Source organism: Diorhabda carinulata, chromosome 2 (assembly GCF_026250575.1).
Source record: "Diorhabda carinulata isolate Delta chromosome 2, icDioCari1.1, whole genome shotgun sequence".
Taxonomy (NCBI): domain Eukaryota; kingdom Metazoa; phylum Arthropoda; class Insecta; order Coleoptera; family Chrysomelidae; genus Diorhabda; species Diorhabda carinulata.
Window position 1 is genome coordinate 3,844,336 of NC_079461.1, and position 20,362 is coordinate 3,864,697.

A 20,362-nucleotide genomic window follows, 5' to 3' on the forward strand; every position below is an offset into this window, starting at 1 on the left:
GTATTCCTTTAATTATAGATATATTATTTTCAAACTGAATACATATGCAATTAATTTCTTAAAATGTAGAATGAAATTATGGGGCATCTGTAAATATAACCTTATTTGGATAAACGATTAAAAATATTGCTACTGGTTAGAACTGATCACCCCATTTCCTAGATGGCAAGTGTCACGATAATCGATACATTGTCAATGAATACTTAATAACCTGCACTTTGTGTAGGACTGATAAGGAAAATTCCATGTTATTTTATATAGAATGTTGATTTTAATTAAAATTGACGTAATTTATATATATCGATAAGACAAAATTCGATTAAAATTATAGTTTTTGGAATCATTATTTGTAAATTAATTTTCTTGAACCTTCTGTATTGCCTGTTATACCATGTCATTCTATCCATGTCTACCTTTAGAAATAATCAACAATCCGAATAGAAGTAAATCTACTAAGGGTATCTCATAACGCTTGGTAAATTAAATGAATCAATTCCAAGTTTATAATAATAAATTATAAAATATAGATTATTTAAGAATAATAGAATCAATTATTGTATTTATTTCTAAAAGAAAATACATTGCAAATCTATCAATATTTGATACAAAGTGTATATATATATATTCATTACAAAGCTCAAAAAAAGAATATAGTCCATTATTTAATATGTATATAAACTCCCTTGTTACACCACTGCACAAAAATATACGTTTTATCGAGTCGATATGACTCAATGAGATGAGGAAGGAAAACAACGTGGTGTGATGATTTCAAACTCCCTTGCTCATGCGTGCTTGTTAAAATACTCACAGCGTTGTCAGCTTATTCATATTTTATGCAAAAACAAGATCTTTGGTACACTTTTGATATTGTAATAACTTGAATTTAGTTTTTTTAAATGGCATCATGACCATAGGTGTCGTTACACAGTTGAATCTAACATTGATTTTTTTTTAACTTTGTAAAATTCTTAAATCTTTTTATATGTTTTCGTGATGATTTATTTTGATTTTAGGTCTTTTTTTCAGTTTAAAATTATAGGTAAAAATTAGATGTTTCGACCTTTTGCAGTCAAAATATAAAGATTAATGGGTACAGTGAATTTGACTTTTCCAATATATGCTTTATATTTTTTCTTTGTGAGTTTAAAGTTTAATATCATAGAGTCAAAAGAATATTCGGAAAACAAGTGATTATGATGTGACAACAACACGCAATTGCGTCAATTTTTCCATTTGACAACTCGAGAATTTAGTTAGTAGAAATTGTATATAGAGAGGAGGTTCGATTTACGATTTATTCAGTGTAATTTGTATTTTCTTAACGATAAAGAGTGCTGTGATTTTATATTTTAAATAAACAACTTTTAATTTTTATATTGATTTATTTGGCATTATTATTTTTTAAATATGCCGGAAAATACTTCACAAAATGGACACAAATATACTAGAGTTTGGTGTGATGGGTGGTAAGTACATCATTTACTTGTATAAAACTTTGTATTTTTTAAATTTAAAATAATAGTTTATTATTTTGATCATAATTATTAAATGTATAAACGTTTAGTCGTTTATGAATACGGGAAAACTTTCAAATATAAATTATGTATTTTGGCGGGGTTTAGTATTTTTTTCCATAATTTACCTTTATTTTGTTGTATACATAATTTTGTGTCTTATCAGTGACAAAGGTAGGATTTATATCCTGGAAGTCATATCTTATGGATTTTATTACAATGGAATATTTTAGGGGTGACTTTATGACAAGACATAGTTTTTGGGTATATTACTTACGTCTATGATGAATAAAATAATAAATCGAGTTATAATTACTAGATTATTAAAATTTTCCTAGTTTAAGTAATTCAAGGTTAGGTCAAAAATAAAAACATTTGAAATTATTATGATTGAATAAATTTTTATTTTCTTATATGAATGCGTAGGGAGTGAACTTAATGGTTTTATAAAACAATTGATTATTCAATTGAAGTGATAGCTCAAGTTGATCTTAATTAATTTACCCACTTTTTTCGATAAAAAACCCTGTCATATAACCCGATATCATCTATCAATAAATATTTACTTATATAAAATTTCTCATAATCATAAAAGTAAATAATATGACATTTATTCCTTGATCAATGATTGAAATGAAAGTTTTTTTCAAACAAAAATAAATTAATTTTGAACCTTGTTTGTTGATTAAATGTGTACACAGGAAGTCTATATAATGATAAACATCGATAAAATATTAAATAAAATTTAATACTCGAAGCAAAAAAAAACACGAAATAAAAATTCACACATTGTGTGTCTACTTTAATGTTTTTGAAAAATCACATATAAAATTCCTTCCAGTTATGATATGGTACATTTTGGTCATGCAAATTCCCTTCGACAAGCTAAAGCATTGGGAGATTATCTGATTGTTGGGATTCACACAGATGAAGAAATTATGAAACACAAAGGACCTCCGGTTTTTACTGCGGAGGAGCGATACAAAATGGTTAGAGGAATAAAATGGGTCGATGAAGTAGTAGAAGGAGCTCCTTACGTAACTACATTGGAGACCTTAGATAAACATAACTGCGATTTTTGTGTACATGGAGACGACATTACGTTAACAGCTGATGGAGTAGATACTTATCATTTAGTAAAAAGTGCTGGAAGATATAGGTAACATAAATTTTTCAGAAAAACTTTAAATTAAGTTTTTAATTACTTTTTGTGAACTTAAGACAAAGTTTAATCTCATCCAGGATCTGTTCAATTGTCTATTTTGATATTGTTGATGTTTTTATTTATCAGAAATACCATGATTGTGACATTGAATAAACCTTTCTTTGATGTTCTAGTCTTGAATGTTGTTTTTTAGGGAGGTTCAGAGGACAGCTGGCGTTTCTACCACAGATTTAGTTGGTAGGATGCTTCTTTTAACTAGGAATCATTTTAAACAAGGTCAGTATGAGTACGATGTTGCTAGGGAGCATTCATCGTCAATGGGCCAAGACTCACTTGCTAGATCTCCTTGGACAGGTTGTTCGCAGTTTTTACCCACCACACAAAAAATTATTCAATTTTCTGATGGGAAATCACCAAAACAAGGCGATAGGATAGTTTATGTCGCAGGAGCTTTTGATCTATTCCACGTTGGCCATTTGGACTTTTTGGAAAAGGCAAAAGAAAAGGTAAATAAACTTTTAAATCAACATAATTTCTCCGTCTACTTTTTTAAATAATCCCCTCTTACTATTTTATTATTTTATTCACAGGGTGATTATATTATAGTTGGTCTTCATACAGATCCAGTCGTTAATAGATACAAGGGCACAAATTACCCAATAATGAATCTTCATGAAAGGGTTTTGAGCGTATTGGCGTGCAAATATGTTTCAGAAGTGGTAATAGGTGCCCCTTATCTAGTAACGGAAGATTTGATGGAGCACTTTAAAGTTGATGTAGTCGTTCATGGAGATACGCCAGTTATGCCCGACGTGGACGGCAGCGATCCCTACGAATATCCAAAAAAAGTAAGTAATTAATAGAATTCACCCCATTTCCTATATCTCTAATTATTTTTCTTCTCCATTCTATTTTATCATCTTGTTCTTTTTATTTTAAGGTTGGAAAGTTTGTGACTGTAAAATCTGGCAATGACATGACAACGGAAAAAATAGTTGAACGAATAATAAGGAATAGGTTACAGTTTGAAAATAGGAATATCAAAAAAGAAATGAAAGAGTTGGATGTGCTTAAGAAACTGGAATCACTTGATTTCAAACAAAACGGACATGTGACAAGTTTGTAAAATTACTCACCCTAAAATAATGGTATGATGATTGTATTTATTACTGTATACCTTAGTTTATTTCAAAAAATTGTTTTTTATGCAGATTACATACACGTACACTGTAGGGTCTTTTAACTATACTCTAGGACTGTCATTTCAGCAATGTAATCGTGTCACTAATGGTGTCTAAATAAAGTTATGGACCAAATGATGAAATATGGCAAAAAATAATTTTGACTCCAATGTAACTTTTTGTAGTTTTTTTAAATACTTTTCAATTAACAGTCAAAAAATTGAATTTTAACTGCTTATTTTAGGTTGATTCATATTAATTGTGTCAAAAAATATATACATGAAAGTATTTTTTTGAGTTTCCAATCAAAATGAAAGTTAATAACTTAAATAGCTTGAGTAGAGCAAAATTATGAAAAACTGAATAAAATTTGTCTGAAAAATGGAAAATTAACGCTTTTTTATATATTCTTGTGATAAAAATTGTTTAAAAACAATTAGGGCACCCAGTGACCTCTGGAACATAACCTAGAAATGCAAAATTTTGAATATTGATAGAGTTGTTTAATTGTTAAAAAATATTTTTTCAATAACATCAAATAATTTAAAAAATATTGGTTCACTGTGAACTATATTCTAATCCCTATTTGCTTTGTTAATACCGAGCGTTTCAACATTTCTTAAAATTATTATTTTCACAGCAATCAAGATAACAAGTTTTTGGATCGCTCTGTATATAAATGTGTTCCTATTTATTTTTTAAAAGGATTCTACACAGTGATATATGTATATACCGACCGAACTTTGCAAAGTTTTTTTTATTTTTTATATTGTCTTTTAGGGCAAAATGTTTATGTAACTAATTATTTTACAATTTATTTTGTTCTATTATAATTTATTGAATGTACTTTGAATATTAGAAGTTATTAATATAATTATGTTGTTACAGTACTGAAAGTTTTTTATTATATCCTGAAATTTCCTTTTAACTGATAACTACTGTTTTATTATATATTAGGGACTAAGTACATTCCCCCCTTTCTTGCTATGATACTGGAGATCTTCAGTGACCCAACCCTCTTAGAAATTCCAGTGTGTCATATAACTCCAGCTGCCAGAGATCGTTTTCTATTTCATACCCTCCAAGATGTAGTGCTTTGGACTTCCGTGGGGTCTTACACTAGGTGCAATGTGGTTAATCGTTTGTCTTCTGCACGCTGCATTCTTTACTTAATCTAGTGTCTTCAGGTGTCCATTAAGGCCCCAACAGGATCCCTATTAGTATTTGTAGGTTGCTTGTACTTGCTCAGATATTTCAGCAGATCTTCTCTGGTTATAGCTTCCCACAAGTGTCTTTGCCTGTCTCAACCCTTTAGATTATCCCAATAACTTGTTTCACCATTATCTATTGTTACTGTTGGTTTTATACATAAAAATTAAGTTTTTCAAATTCTAATTATAATTTTTTGGTGTCTTTAAACTTACTTGTTAATTCCTTCCCCTTGAGTGCTGGTAAGTGGTTTAAATAGAAAAATAACTTAGGGCTTGTTATTATTTTTAATATATTATACCAAAATAGGATGCTCCCTGTACATTGATGATAAAAAGAAGTGTAATAATAAAAATTTATTCGATTTAAATACAATAAATTAAAAATATTTGGTGTAAATACATACCTACAAAGCAAATAAAATCATCTAAAATTTAAAATATGTCCACCGACCCAAAAATTGGAAATTTCTTATGATAAAAGATATTTTGTAAACACTTCAAATGAATTAGCATCTACGAAATTTCTTTTTTGAAGATATTCCCAATATAATTCAAACAATAAAATTTATGTACAAAACTTATGTATAAAAATAAATACTTATAAATAAACATTTAAAAGGGATCTATAAAAAATCTTGAAAATTAATTTGACGCCATACACAATCACAAAGTTAATTATTTTGCACTGGCAGTGATATTTTTCAATATTCATAACACGAAAAAAGTCCTAAAATACTGATTTTAGTAGTGAACTTTTGGTGGAATTAAACTTTAATAGTATATTTTAGCTTCGTAAAATAAACAAAAAGTAGCGTATAGTTGTCATAGATACATTCTGAATCTGTTTTAAAGCATTTATCAGGGATCAATTTAATTATTCCGATTAAGATACAATTCACTTACCAGAAAAAAGTACAAGTTTAAAATATCTTTTGACTTTTGGTTATATCTAACGATAATAGTATTATTAGAATTGAACAGTTCAATGAAACTAACTGAACTGAAATCAAATTCTAGAATTTGTGTAATTTAAAATCTATCAACATCTGATTTCCGACGTCCATGATATCCATTAACAAAGTGGAATGTAGTAGAGTACACTGCATAGACAAAACACAAGCACTTTTTAAAAACCTGAATCACACCACTAGAAATAACTAAAAAAGTTACTAGATTTGTAGCGAAAATATAAAATTTTAGTGCGTTTCCAAATTTCGTGAGACGCCCATTTTGATTTTTTCATGTGAAGGTCATGTAATTACAAAAAACGGAATGTTGTAAAGTAGGGTTAAAATAAGTAACAATATTCAAGATTTATAATTTTAGGTTGAAATGGTGATTATGCGTCAATTGGCAGCACTGTTGTTTTTGTTATTACAGCTGATTTGGTGTTGAAGATTATTGCCTGAGGCAATTTGCAAGTTATTGGTTGTTTATTTTCATTAAGGATGTACATCAAGATCCTTTTTTCTTTTAGTTGTACATCTTGGTAAATTTTACAGTGATTGAAGTTAAAATGTCGAATATTCTTTGTGAGAAGTCTAATACAGAGTTATTACACATTTTATAAAAGTTTTCCTGACGTACGTTCTCAGAGATCTGCAAATTCATGTTTACTTATTTTCTCTAGTCTTATTACGTGCTACAAAATATCAGAATTTTGTTGTACGTTCAGAAGTAACTTTTAAAGCCTATAGATGATCGTATTTTCACATTTCCCGCCGAAGGTATCATCAAAATGACAGTTTACGGCATTAGTACGTCCGCGCATATTAACGCTTATTCTCCCTTCCATATCTGTGTTCGGAATCGGATCCGTGAATAAAAATTATGTTTTGTGATTGTATTCGGATTGCTATCTGTGCCATAGATAAACTTGAAATTATTTGATATGACTGTTTTATTTAGATGTGAATTTATAAATAAAAACCGAAGGGTAATTTCACTTTGGAAGAAATAAACTGTTAAAAACGAAGATATTAACGAAAAAAAAGATGATAGTACACGGAAATACATACAAGATGCTTGAAAACAGACGAAACAAAGTTTGAGTAGTTTGCAAGTAAGAAATATATTCATAGTTTTAAGGCCGATGTATTAACTTGACTTTCCGTTTGCGAGTGACGTTTGCCGTTTGTTGTTCGTAGCAAATCTGCATGCTAAGAAGCATTTCTAACCTTAAAATCAATCCCTTGTACCTTTTATTATATCAAAATTTATGCAGTCTTGATTATTTTTTGCTCACGACTGAAAGTTTTTGAAAAAAAATAGAAATGAATGAATTTATAAAGTGGAAGTTACTTAGGAATATTCATCAGGCATAAAACATTCAAATTCGCATAAATAGGATCACTGAGTTGTTGCTCGTCCAGTGTATCCAGAATCTGAAAACCTTCTACTATCCCTAACAAGCTGATCTATATTTTTATTATTGTTATTAGCCCCGACGAGTGTAGTATGTAATTTAGTAGCCAACCAACACATGATAAAAGCAGACAAAAATAACAAAGCCCCTAAAATAGCAGCGACAACCAAAAAAGTACTGCAACTGCCTTCTATACTCTGCGTTCTATGATAAAATTCTCCCGGCATTAGTACAGTGTATTCCAAATTTCCTTGTATCCTAGTAAAGTGTGTGGAATTGTATTTATAAGAAGAACCATCTGGTTGCTGGATGACTTCGACGATATTAGCTTTTCTCTTCTTCCTACCATGCCCCGAAGGTTCGTATAAATCTAAACAGAAGTCGGGTTGGCAATCTGTGGCTTCCATACAAGCTTTTATTTGAGAATGAATCCATAAAGTCGAACGTTCTTTCATGGTGCTAAGGAGGAAAGCTTCGAAATCGAGAAATACCTCGTTAGGGCGTTCTCTGTATCGAGCTGGTTGATGTGGGATTATTGACGAAAAATCTCTGTTTCTGCATCTAAAAATTATAAATAAAATCGTTTTAAAATATAAAAAAATCATTTTAACAAAGTTGATATAAAACAAAATAATAAATATTGAGAGAGGTAGAGAGAATTAATTATATTTCCAATACTGTAACGCCTAACAAAGTTTCATTTTTTTCTACATAAAACTAACCTTCAAACACATTTTTTTAAAAATTCATCTCAATGCCTCAATTATTTTGGCGTGACTGATTTTTTAAACATGTGAATGTTTTTCATAAATACTTGTACAAGTTTGAGGCCTCTTAAATCCAATACTGTGGCGCTTAACAACGTTTCGATTTTTTTTTACATGAAACTAACCTTCGAACACATTTCTCTAAAATTTCAGCTCGCTGCATCGATTATTTTGGTGTAAGTGATTTTTGAAACATTCATATGTTTTATATTAATATATGAAAAAGTTTGAGGCCTTGTATTTCTAATACTGTGAAGCTTATAAACGTCCTGATTTTTTTTAACATAAAAATAACCTTCAAAAACATCTCTTTAAAATTTCTGCTCAATGCCTCAATTATTTTGGCGTGGGTGATTTTTGAAACATTCATATGTATTTCATTAATATACGAAAAACTTTGAAGCTTCGATTTCCAATACTGTTGAGCTTAGCGACGTCCTGATTTTTTTTACATACAACTAACCTTCAAAAACACATTTCTCTGAAGTTTTACATCAATACTTTAATTATTTTGGCGTCTTTATTAAATTGATTCATTTATTAGACAAGATCATACAAAAGCTGATTAATTTGTATTTCTTATACAAGCATGACTACAAAATAAAACTATTCTTATTTCAGTTTGTGTATTAAATTTTTGAGGTTATAATTTTGCGGGGATTATTTAAAATTGGTTAAAACAAAGAACCAGATCATGGTGAAAATCTTTAGTTATCCAATAGTAGGTATCCAATTATGTAAATTATATAATCAGAGAAAATGGATGAAAGTAGCTTAAAAATAATTGTGCATATTAAAATTCACGCCGGTAGTTTCACGTTTTTATAATTGCGCATTTATTGTTTACATTAAACACTGACCCAATTTGTACTTCCTCAAATATAGTCAATTACAAAAACATTGGTATAATTTTCATGCATTTCAATAAAAAAATACACTGCCGAGAATAAAATTTAGGTCGCGAGTGAATGAAATTTTTATTTTTGTTGTTTCTTTTTTGGTTGTAACGTAGTTTACTGATTGCTTTTATAGAAAAAGTTCTTGTTATTTAAGTTTATATACAAATAAAATAATTTTATTTCATTATGCTATTCATTGAAACAGGAAAAAATTGTGGTCTCCACTCCTTCGATGTCAAAAAATTGTTAAAAGTAAATTCTAATTTTATATAAGACGATATAACTTACCCATCTTTGACTAAAGCTACGCTTCCAGTCATATGAGGATCATCGGGATCAGGACTCACTGTAACCTCCATTAATTTGACATATTTCCATGCTGAATCCGGACTAATCCTTGCTCTCAATTGTAATTTTGTACCAATTGGTACTGCTTGATCTACTGGCAATTCACTATTTGATATATTACTGATTCTAGCTGCAGGCGCTTCCTTATACAACGCCACTTCGTATTCTAAACGACCTGGAGTTTCTTCTACCACACCAGATACTCTAGCACCATGTGGACTATAACCATTAAACTTATATTAACATGATTGAATTTTCATTTATTTTGTTGAAAATCGATCTAACTTTGATAGGCTGTAGTGTAAGAACAACTGGGCAAATGTTTAGCGCTACTGATCTAAACACTGTTTACATTTTACATAATTGTTCGATCATATGTCAAATGTCAGATAAGCACAGAATTGCCAACTTAAATTTAAAAAGTATAGGGTTTCTGTATTTTGTAATAATGAGTACGTTTAAATTATTTATTTCCCTAACGGTGCTAAAAATATATAGTACTATTCGTTTAAAACAACACTGACACAATTCAATAATAATATTTTAAGTACACCACTGCAAACTGAGAAAAGAAACGGAGAAAATTAGAGTCTTCTAAAATTGCGGTTAGAACGTGGCCAATAGAGCTGAACAGAAGGTGTGCCTTGTTGGAATTATTTGTTATTGAAAATTTAATTTTACAAGTTTGTTGATGGCAAAAAATTAGGACAAAAATAATTGCCGTGAAATATTTTGCCAGTAAAAAAAGAAATCGCATTGATTTGTTGAAGTGACCATTATCTTTAATTTTATTTACAGCAACCGTAATCGTAATTTCATACACGACCAGTATTTTTTCACCGTACACTTCTTTTTGGAAGTTTTCTTTTTTTTACAACCTCTGGTCTAAGTAGCTTGATTGGTGAAATGAGATAAGGGAGTGGGGAAATAGAACGGTGGAAGCGGTACGATACAAGAGATTGGAAGGAACACCCTTTAACATTTGACAGATATAAACCTTCATTTATATCTCGTTCTAATATTGGAACGCGAATTTCTTCGACTGAGCAGTCTAATATCATTATGTCTATGATGCCACCATTTTGAATAAGTACAACTACATGTCTTACATATTTTTAGGTAAAACATGCTAAATATTAAATGAACATCCACAGTATAATTTTCTCCCACTATCCACTAAATTTGAATATGAAAAATTAATCACTAATATAAATGGAAAATTTAGTACTTCCAACCGAAAAATGATTGAATTGGAAAGTGTGGTTATGTAAGTTTCAATTGTTATCTTTAGTAACTGCACGACAAAAAAATGAAACTGAATTAAGTAAAGAACATGCATTTGGTTATGGTCTAATTCAAGATGTAACCCCATAGAAATAATAGTATTATTTCTAATTATAACCCCCATACCAATAATTCAGCGAAAATATTTCTAATATCCTATTTTTAAAACTATTTTAGGAAACCTGAATCACATAACTAGAAATCGCTAAAAAGTTACAAGATTGAAGCTATGACATAAAATATTAGTCAGGCTAAAATTATACACTCTGGAAATAATGAACCACAAACTAAATAATAATTAACCTAATAGACACACGATAAAATAGCGATTGCATATTATTAAAAACAAAAAGAAATAACGAATTGTAAAATTAAATCTATAGAGAATTTCAAGGTCGGTGACTATGTTTGTAAAAAGGTTAATAGCAGTTGTCAAATTTGGTGGCACATGAAGTTTTGAAAAGTTTTGTATTTATTGGTGGAACAAATTTTAAAAAAATTATAAGATCTCAGTCGTAAAAAATTCAGAATTAAGGAACTACAATAGACGAAATTTGTATTATTCAGAGAGCAGTACTGATATATTCAAGACTTACGTGGTTTTAGGTTAAATTTATACTGATTGGTAGTATAACTTATGCTTTAGTTATTCCATGGTTATTTGAAATTTTCGTTGTTTAATTCTGAGTTTAATATTTTAGACTAGGTTTATTTGTTAAAGTAAAACTACTAGGGCTTAATCTCACTTCAACACTGTACCTCAAAACAATTCGGCAATCGGGTATCAGCAAATTAAAAACATTGCTACAGGTTACTTCATTAAATGGTTGTCGAATACGCTCTGGGTAGCGCATTGTTATAATTCATTATTTTTGGAGTACCTAACTTTCATATTAGAATTTCCACAGCTTCTATGTATGTTTATTGAGAAAATAAAAATGATGCATGAAGGAACATAAATCCTTATTTTATTATATAATATACTGATCAAAATGAATACTTTAATTATTTTTAAGGAATAAATAAATTTGTAGAGGAAATCCATTTTATGAATTTTTGTATGCATTTACACATCACCATCAGCAGTTTCTTACTTCATGACAAGCTTTGTTAAATTTAATGAATATTGCCCTTTTGGAATTTTTAAATGAGCATTTTTTATTAGAAATGTTAAGTACATTTTAATACGCAGCGTGAAAGTTTAGAACTGAATTTGTAAAAATAGGCTCTATATTAAATAAACACAAACGCTGGGGTACAGGAATTACAGGATACATAAATTTGTTTTGCGTTACCTTTTACGAGCGAGGTTGTAACTAACAAATTCAATGCATTCAGTAACAAACATGGACTGACTATGTTTTTAAGACGAGTTGTAGTTTAGCAATTTTATAGCGATTTTGTTTCACATAGAAACCATAAGATTGTTTGACATATACTTAGCTCATTAGAATTTTATCTCGCAGTAATTAATTTTAGGTTTATATAGAACAAATATTAAAATAATTATAATCATAGGTATGATAAGATAGACTTACAAACTTCCTGCAAAACCCGCTGCCTTATTTTCTATTACAGTCGGTTCGGGTGGTTTGCACATTATTATCAACTCTTGATCTGATTGCATAACGACTCCTGGAAATTGTGGAAACCATACGCGGACGTGAACAAATCCCTGAAAGAATATTAATAGATGAAATTTTGTTAAATACTCGAAATAGTTTATTACTAATAGACGAATTTAGATGATGGTAAATAAGTTGTAGGTGTTTTTCGCACCACTTAGAAATGAAAAATTGTCATCCAATTTACGAGGGGTGATCAAAAACTACTAGATCTTGCGTATCTTTCCGGAATCACCTAGTGGTTATTCTCTTTTCACTTTTTTTAGGTTTTTTGTACTAGATGTGATCTAGTAGTTTTATATATAATACACAAATGAAGTTTTCTGAATTTATTTATGTCTAGAATCAAGTATTAGTTGTTCTATAATAAACATAATGTGTCGCTTTACTATGCAAGTTGTAGAATTCTCTTATAAAAATTCAATTTATAGTCCATACAAATTATACATGCTACAAAACTTTCAATAAGTTAAAAAATAGTACAAATTATAAGTAAAATGTGAGAAGGAATGTGTTGTTTGCGTTTTTAAGTCAAATATTGAAGTATTATAAAATTAAGTGGGATTAAAATTGTAGATCGTTAAATTTTTTAAATGTTCTAATTAGGAAATGGATATACAACTTTTATATCGAATAATTTTATGATAAAACTGAGAGTTTTGTTAGAAAAATAAAACGATTTTTATAAACTTTTACATTGAAAAATTAGCAACTGTTGGTAGTTTTCACGTACCAATTTTTATGAAAATTTTTATTACTTGGATACTATTTTTAAGACAAATTTTACCGGACTATGAAAGAATCCATCTATAAACAGAGTTTGTTTTTGTTTGGAATCATTTATGAAGTCATCACTGAAGACGCGACAGACGCGTTTTAATTTTGAGACATGCAGATTTGAACTTTGATATTTACAATGTTGCCAAGCACTTTTAAAAATGTTCATTAATAAAAATGACTATCAAATTATACTATATCAAAGATTATATTTTCATTACACATGTATAGTTTTGTAGTACAACTTAAATGCCACATATTTGTGTCAGTTCATCTTTAACAGTTCTTTGACATAAACAGTTATGTACTTCAAAAGTGAGATTAACAAGTTTGATTTTTCACATAACGTTTATGTAGGATGACATATGTTTTACAATAATATTTCCATTCATAGTATCATTAGATTTATTTGTTATTTATTTTTGAAACAGAATTATTATTATCGTATATAAATATCAGTTTTTAAACTTTCTTTTCTTTCAATACGTCATTTGAACGGATAATTTTATACTTTCGCAGTCCCCTCGTTTTTTGGTTCTAGGAAATCGTTTTCACGGCGGATTTATGAAAAAAATATGGGAAATATCTCACCTGGAGATTTCATATTGTTTTATGACTTTGAATGTGATCATAAACGTACTTCTTCGCATAAAATCGTTCATAAGTTTTTTATAAACGCAGTTCATGTATTTTGTTTGTTAATATAAACAAAAAAACGAACATTTTGGAAAAAAAAATATTGAGGAATGTTTGTTTATTCATTTTTAGTCTCTAACAGTCAACCCTAGTAACATACCATTTTTTAATGGTAAAAATTTCCAATTTTTCAAATTTAACTTTTAATATTGTACACTTGATTACCATAAGTGATTTTAAGAATGTTTTTGTCCATATAACTTTAATGATTACTTAATAAAAAACGATTATATGTGAGAAAAAGTCAATTTTAACACAAATTGTTATTTTTAATCGTAAAAACATGATAAATCAACATTTTTTTATACATTTTGTTTCAATTTATTCGTTTTTTCGTGTAGATTATGAAAAAAAAAACAATAACTTCGTTTGATTATTTGGAAAAAAGTTATCAACAATTATACGTGAATGAACATGAACATTTAAAACCCTGAAACCAATTTTTTTCGTAAATCCAGCGCAAAAACGAATATTTTTAAAAAACATTCATCGAAATCGAATAATTTTTCGATTTTCTAGAGCCAAAAAACGAGGGGACCGCGAAAGTATAAAAATACCGTTGAAAGTCAATTGCTTCAATTCGTTTTAAAAGAAAATTAATTGTAAACAACTAGTCTCATAAATAATCTTGATCATACACAAAGAAAGCCTCAATATTCGAACTACAACTCACGGTATTCTGTAATTCTGTGATTCTAATCCATACTATGTATTAAACGTACTTTTCCTTTTGCAAATGATCTGATTTATTTGATATTAAGCCATCAGATCGCTGTAATGTAAATTCTTTACACGTGGTCGCGTTCAAGCGTGACCTCAGATAATTTAATTATTGTCTTGAGGTATTTACGGAAAAAGCGGAGGAAAAGGAAATATAGTATCCATCCAATCGAGTACTGCTTACTTCGATCCATAATTTTGCAAGCACTTGCATGCAAACTTGCACAAACTGAATGTTCAATGCTGTTGACAATGTCGAATGCCGCGTTTGGAGCGCCAATATGACCATCGACATAAGAAACTGTGGAGAGCGTTTTCAAATTTCAAAATTAGTCGCGGTGGTTGATGGAAAGTACGACCGTCTATATAACAATCGCCTCAAGACGTAGACTTATACAAGAAACAATATTATCACAAAAAATATCGTACATTCTGAATAATTTACTTACGTTTCTCTTTAGAACTCCACATCGACTGAAATCAAAAATTTTCAAAATATATTTGAGCGACGTCGTATCGCTGGGATCCTGTCTAATCTGACAAGATGGATCAGTTTCCGCGTCAACTCCTCGATCATCGGCGAACAACGGGTGTCCTTTGAATCCTTCGGGTTTTCGAAGTTTTGCTATAATCGAATCTCTAGATCCCGCACTATTACCTATCGCGAACGTACACTGGATTTCGCTAACTGAAACAAAAAATCTAATTTGAAAAGATTTTTGGGTTATAAGCACGATGTGGGAGAAAAAAATTCATTTGGCAATGCTGCAATCATCATAATAAGGTAATTTCTCCATGTAGATTTCAAACAGTTTATCTGTGGATCAATATAAGTTTAAATTTTTATATATATTTTGAATCGAATAATTATTTAGACAAAAATCAATTATTTTCAAATTATACTGCTTCTGTATATTCTTCATTTCATAACTTTGTTTCATGACTCACTCTGCATATTCATTATTCACCATACGTAATGAACTTAAGTCGATATTAATTCCTGAAACATAGTTTTTTTTTTATTATTAAAAGTAATTTTCTCACACCTGGTATACTTTTTATTGAGGTTTATGCTCAATTATAACGGCTGCTTCAACGGATCTGGGTCACGACAACACGCGATATACATCAAACTCACACATACTTTAGGTTATTTCTCGAAATAATTGCCGGTAGTAAGTACTTACCTAAATTTAAGTAATTTGTAAAAGTGAAACTTAAACATCGTGCTTATGAACTGGCATGGAATATCCAGCTGTATCTAATGTATTTTCTGTCAAATTTTGTGATAGATACGACAAGGGCATATCCCACGGCAGCACTACAAGTCATTTTAGACTTGCCCCCTTTGAAGACCCTCATAGAAAATAAAGCAATAAAGTGGACAATAAAAGCAGTACAGAACATGGAGCCCGGTGACTTGATTGGACATCTTAACGTTCTAAAGAAATGTCTATAGTCTTCCAAACTATGCTTTATCAAAAAACTATGAAATTATGAGGAAAAATCGACGTTAATGGTTAAAAGTTCATAGATATATGGTCAAAATGTCTTCCAAACTATGCTTTATCAAAAATTTATGAAATTATGAGGAAAAATCGTCGTTAATGGTTAAAAGTCCATAGTTATATGGTCAAAATGTCTTCCAAACTATGCTTTATCAAAAAACTATGAAATTATGAGGAAAAATCGACGTTAATGGTTAAAAGTCCATAGTTATATGGTCAAAATGTCTTCCAAACTATGCTTTATCAAAAAACTATGAAATTATGAGGAAAAATCGACGTTAATGGTTAAAAGTCCATAGTTATATGGTCAAAATGTCTTCCAAACTATACTTTATCAAAAAACTATGAAATTATGAGGAAAATTCGACGTTAATGGTTAAAAGTCCATAGATATATGGTCAAAATGTCTTCTAAACTATGCTTTATAAAAAAACTATGAAATTATGAGGAAAAATCGACGTTAATGGTTAAAAGTCCATAGATATATGGTCAAAATGTCTTCCAAACTATGCTTTATCAAAAAACTATGAAATTATAAGGAAAAATCGACGTTAATGGTTAAAAGTCCATAGATATATGGTCACCATGTCTTCCAAACTATACTTTATCAAAAAACTATGAAATTATGAGGAAAAATCGACGTTAATGGTTAAAAGTCCATAGATATATGGTCACCATGTCTTCCAAACTAGGCTTTATCAAAAAACTATAAAATTATGAGGAAAAATCGACGTTAATGGTTAAAAGTCCATAGATATATGGTCACCATGTCTTCCAAACTATACTTTATCAAAAAACTATGAAATTATGAGGAAAAATCGACGTTAATGGTTAAAAGTCCATAGATATATGGTCAAAATGTCTTCCAAACTATGCTTTATCAAAAATTTATGAAATTATGAGGAAAAATCGTCGTTAATGGTTAAAAGTCCATAGTTATATGGTCAAAATGTCTTCCAAACTATGCTTTATCAAAAAACTATGAAATTATGAGGAAAAATCGACGTTAATGGTTAAAAGTCCATAGTTATATGGTCAAAATGTCTTCCAAACAATGCTTTATCAAAAATTTATGAAATTATGAGGAAAAATCGTCGTTAATGGTTAAAAGTCCATAGTTATATGGTCAAACTGTCTTCCAAACTATGCTTTATCAAAAAACTATAAAATTATGAGGAAAAATCGACGTTAATGGTTAAAAGTCCATAGTTATATGGTCAAAATGTCTTCCAAACTATGCTTTATCAAAAAACTATGAAATTATGAGGAAAAATCGACGTTAATGGTTAAAAGTCCATAGTTATATGGTCAAAATGTCTTCCAAACAATGCTTTATCAAAAATTTATGAAATTATGAGGAAAAATCGTCGTTAATGGTTAAAAGTCCATAGTTATATGGTCAAACTGTCTTCCAAACTATGCTTTATCAAAAAACTATAAAATTATGAGGAAAAATCGACGTTAATGGTTAAAAGTCCATAGTTATATGGTCAAAATGTCTTCCAAACTATGCTTTATCAAAAAACTATGAAATTATGAGGAAAATTCGACGTTAATGGTTAAAAGTCCATAGTTATATGGTCAAAATGTCTTCCAAACTATGCTTTATCAAAAAACTATGAAATTATGAGGAAAAATCGACGTTAATGGTTAAAAGTCCATAGTTATATGGTCAAAATGTCTTCCAAACTATGCTTTATCAAAAAACTATGAAATTATAAGGAAAAATCGACGTTAATGGTTAAAAGTCCATAGATATATGGTCACCATGTCTTCCAAACTATACTTTATCAAAAAACTATGAAATTATGAGGAAAAATCGACGTTAATGGTTAAAAGTCCATAGATATATGGTCACCATGTCTTCCAAACTAGGCTTTATCAAAAAACTATAAAATTATGAGGAAAAATCGACGTTAATGGTTAAAAGTCCATAGATATATGGTCACCATGTCTTCCAAACTATACTTTATCAAAAAACTATGAAATTATGAGGAAAAATCGACGTTAATGGTTAAAAGTCCATAGATATATGGTCACCATGTCTTCCAAACTAGGCTTTATCAAAAAACTATAAAATTATGAGGAAAAATCGACGTTAATGGTTAAAAGTCCATAGATATATGGTCAAAATGTCTTCCAAACTATGCTTTATCGAAAAACTATGAAATTATGAGGAGAAATCAACGTTAATGGTTAAATGCCGAGATTGCGATCGCACGAGGCTCATTAGTATTCTACACCAATGACTCGAAAACGGAAAATGGACGAAAAGGTCCAGAAATATATGGCCCAGGATCCAAGCTCGCTACCCCAATGCGCTCACAACCTCCCATTTTCCAGGCAAAAACATACATTATCCTTACATGCACTGCTCGCAATATAAAGATATTCATCCTTATAGATATCAGAGCAATCCTGGAATCACTCGACTCTTTGAATCTTCAAATCTTTAAACTCAATTGGAGCAAATAATGAAGTTACTCTTAAGTGGACACCTGACCGCACCGGAATACACGACAATGAACAAGTCGATCGAGCCATGGTCATAAAGAAGAGGGAAAACGAGAAGAAATCACGAACATGGTATAAGACCCCAAGTCTGAAACAATCGAAAAGATTTTTTTTCTATTCCACCAACTGATCTGAACAAAGACGATCAAAGGAGAGTTACTGGTATGCTTACTGGTCACTTTCCGGTGAACTACCATTTGAAGAACATCGGAGAAACTCCCGACAGCTCTTGTTGCTTCTGCATAGAACCAAAGGAAATCGTCGAGGGTAATCGATAAATAAAAATATACTTTCACGCTTTTTAAACCCAGAAGAGGTAAGCCGCGTAATCCCCAGACAGATACCTCACAGGTACAAAATCGTTGCTGCGTGTTTGGTGAACAGTGCGGGGTATACAAAAGATTAAAGTCTAATCTAAGTACGTACCTTCATAATCTTGTCCATAAATTGATATCTGAAACAGAATAATAAGAATAAACAACAGGTGTTCAGCTAGAGATAAAACATAATTTTTACAACATACAACTCAGTTCAAATACAACGACCAGAATCCCGAAACTCTGTCGAAGAGTAGAAAAAGCATGATATTCATGTCGAATTCAATAGTGTTCCTATAAAATTTTGAAAAAAAAACTCCATTTTAATATCGTGTTGTATAGCGCATCGGTTTCTTTTAAAGGTTTCTCATTTCTTAGTGAAACCCGTCTAGATAAAATCAATTTCTAATTTCAATTGACAAACCTTTTGTAAATAAACTATTAGGTCTGATATTGATCTAGAGGTTAAACACTATCAGAAAAACGTACACGATCTTTAATGGTATCCGTGCATCTAAAGACACAACTCAACTAACCGTAAAAAAGCTTTTTTTATACAATAGTGTTTATTTCAGAACCGTATTAGCCTAATTTTAATCATTGAAGTTGCAGTATTTTTACGATTAGTAAAAAAAATAATATAACATCGTTGCCACGTTGTTATTTTGTTCCAGATTTAGTTGCAAAATGAATTGAAGAATATAACCTGAAATTTTTAATGAATTCTTTCAATATCAAGTGTCAATTTGTAGACAAATCATGTAAAAAACTAAGAAGAAAACACACAAATAACTAAATAAAAGCACATAACATAAAATTTAAATATAAAGTATACTTAAAAAAACTAACAATAATACTAAAATGTAATAATGTGTATTAAAAAATAATACCAACATTAAACCAGTGTGTAATATGCCTTCAAACTCTTGCGAAATGCGGGAAAACATGTAATAGATTTAAATTGGCAAATGATTGTGCATTCTTTTGCATTATACAGTAATGAGCCTTACGTCAAATCAACAACATTCTTGTTGAAATGTCAGTGCTGCTTAAGAAACTTACTGAATTCTATGTTCCAATGAAAAAAAGTTGGGAATTTCGGACAGTCTAAGTCTCGGTGTAAACAAACCCACAACAGATAGATCCGAATAATTTATTTTTGAAGTAACTTCACGGTGATTTTCTAGGGCGTTATTCTTTAATTTTCTCATGAAAAAAAACTCGTATTATTTTTCACTTGACTGAATACCGAGTAGAAAAACATCAAGAGAAATTTTAACTACATTACAATGGTATTCGATGTAATGATTTCTTGATTGACGATTTCGTCCATTTTATTAGTTATTTCTTAGGGATCTTCCCAATAAAATAATTTTCTATTGATTATTTTTGAAAATTTAGCTACTTATATTAAAAAAGTATTTCTTGAACGTTGAAGGTGATGAACTATGTTATTTAACTGTCTTAA

The 20,362-nt window shown here is 29.8% G+C and overlaps 2 protein-coding genes across 6 annotated transcripts; one reads left to right on the forward strand and one right to left on the reverse strand.

Moving 5' to 3' along the window:
- The first annotated feature begins 913 nt into the window (after positions 1-913).
- LOC130890843 (ethanolamine-phosphate cytidylyltransferase) lies at positions 914-4,753 on the forward strand. Of its 5 annotated transcripts, XM_057795219.1 has the most exons (7): positions 1,228-1,469; positions 2,359-2,676; positions 2,876-2,958; positions 3,037-3,188; positions 3,273-3,530; positions 3,623-3,830; positions 3,894-4,753. In XM_057795219.1, exons 1-6 carry the CDS (start codon positions 1,411-1,413, stop codon positions 3,806-3,808), a joined length of 1,056 nt encoding a protein of 351 aa, XP_057651202.1. In that variant the 5' UTR covers positions 1,228-1,410; the 3' UTR covers positions 3,809-3,830; positions 3,894-4,753. The 5 variants fall into 5 exon arrangements, with proteins under 5 accessions (XP_057651200.1, XP_057651199.1, XP_057651202.1 ...); XM_057795217.1 differs by having other exon boundaries at positions 914-1,469; positions 2,876-3,188; XM_057795215.1 differs by having other exon boundaries at positions 2,876-3,188; positions 4,504-4,753.
- On the reverse strand, positions 4,621-20,227 carry LOC130903662 (uncharacterized). The gene is made up of 6 exons (XM_057815889.1): positions 20,183-20,227; positions 19,004-19,031; positions 15,005-15,243; positions 12,276-12,412; positions 9,394-9,672; positions 4,621-8,000 (listed from the first exon to the last, which is right to left on the reverse strand). Exons 1-6 carry the CDS (start codon positions 20,225-20,227, stop codon positions 7,424-7,426), a joined length of 1,305 nt encoding a protein of 434 aa, XP_057671872.1. The 3' UTR covers positions 4,621-7,423.
- Between the last annotated feature and the right edge of the window lie 135 nt (positions 20,228-20,362).

Bases quoted from the DNA above. Each gene is read 5' to 3' on its own strand.
- LOC130890843 (XM_057795216.1), top strand. From the start codon at position 1,411: ATGCCGGAAAATACTTCACAAAATGGACACAAATATACTAGAGTTTGG. The intron at 2,677-2,875 runs GTAACATAAATT...GTTGTTTTTTAG, and splicing joins AAAAGTGCTGGAAGATATAG to GGAGGTTCAGAGGACAGCTG. The intron at 3,531-3,622 runs GTAAGTAATTAA...TTTTATTTTAAG, and splicing joins CCTACGAATATCCAAAAAAA to GTTGGAAAGTTTGTGACTGT.
- LOC130903662 (XM_057815889.1), bottom strand. From the start codon at position 20,227: ATGGACGAAATCGTCAATCAAGAAATCATTACATCGAATACCATT. The intron at 9,673-12,275 runs GTAAGTCTATCT...TAATGGTTATAG, and splicing joins GCGGGTTTTGCAGGAAGTTT to TCCACATGGTGCTAGAGTAT. The intron at 8,001-9,393 runs GTAAGTTATATC...TATAATTTTTAG, and splicing joins GTAGCTTTAGTCAAAGATGG to ATGCAGAAACAGAGATTTTT.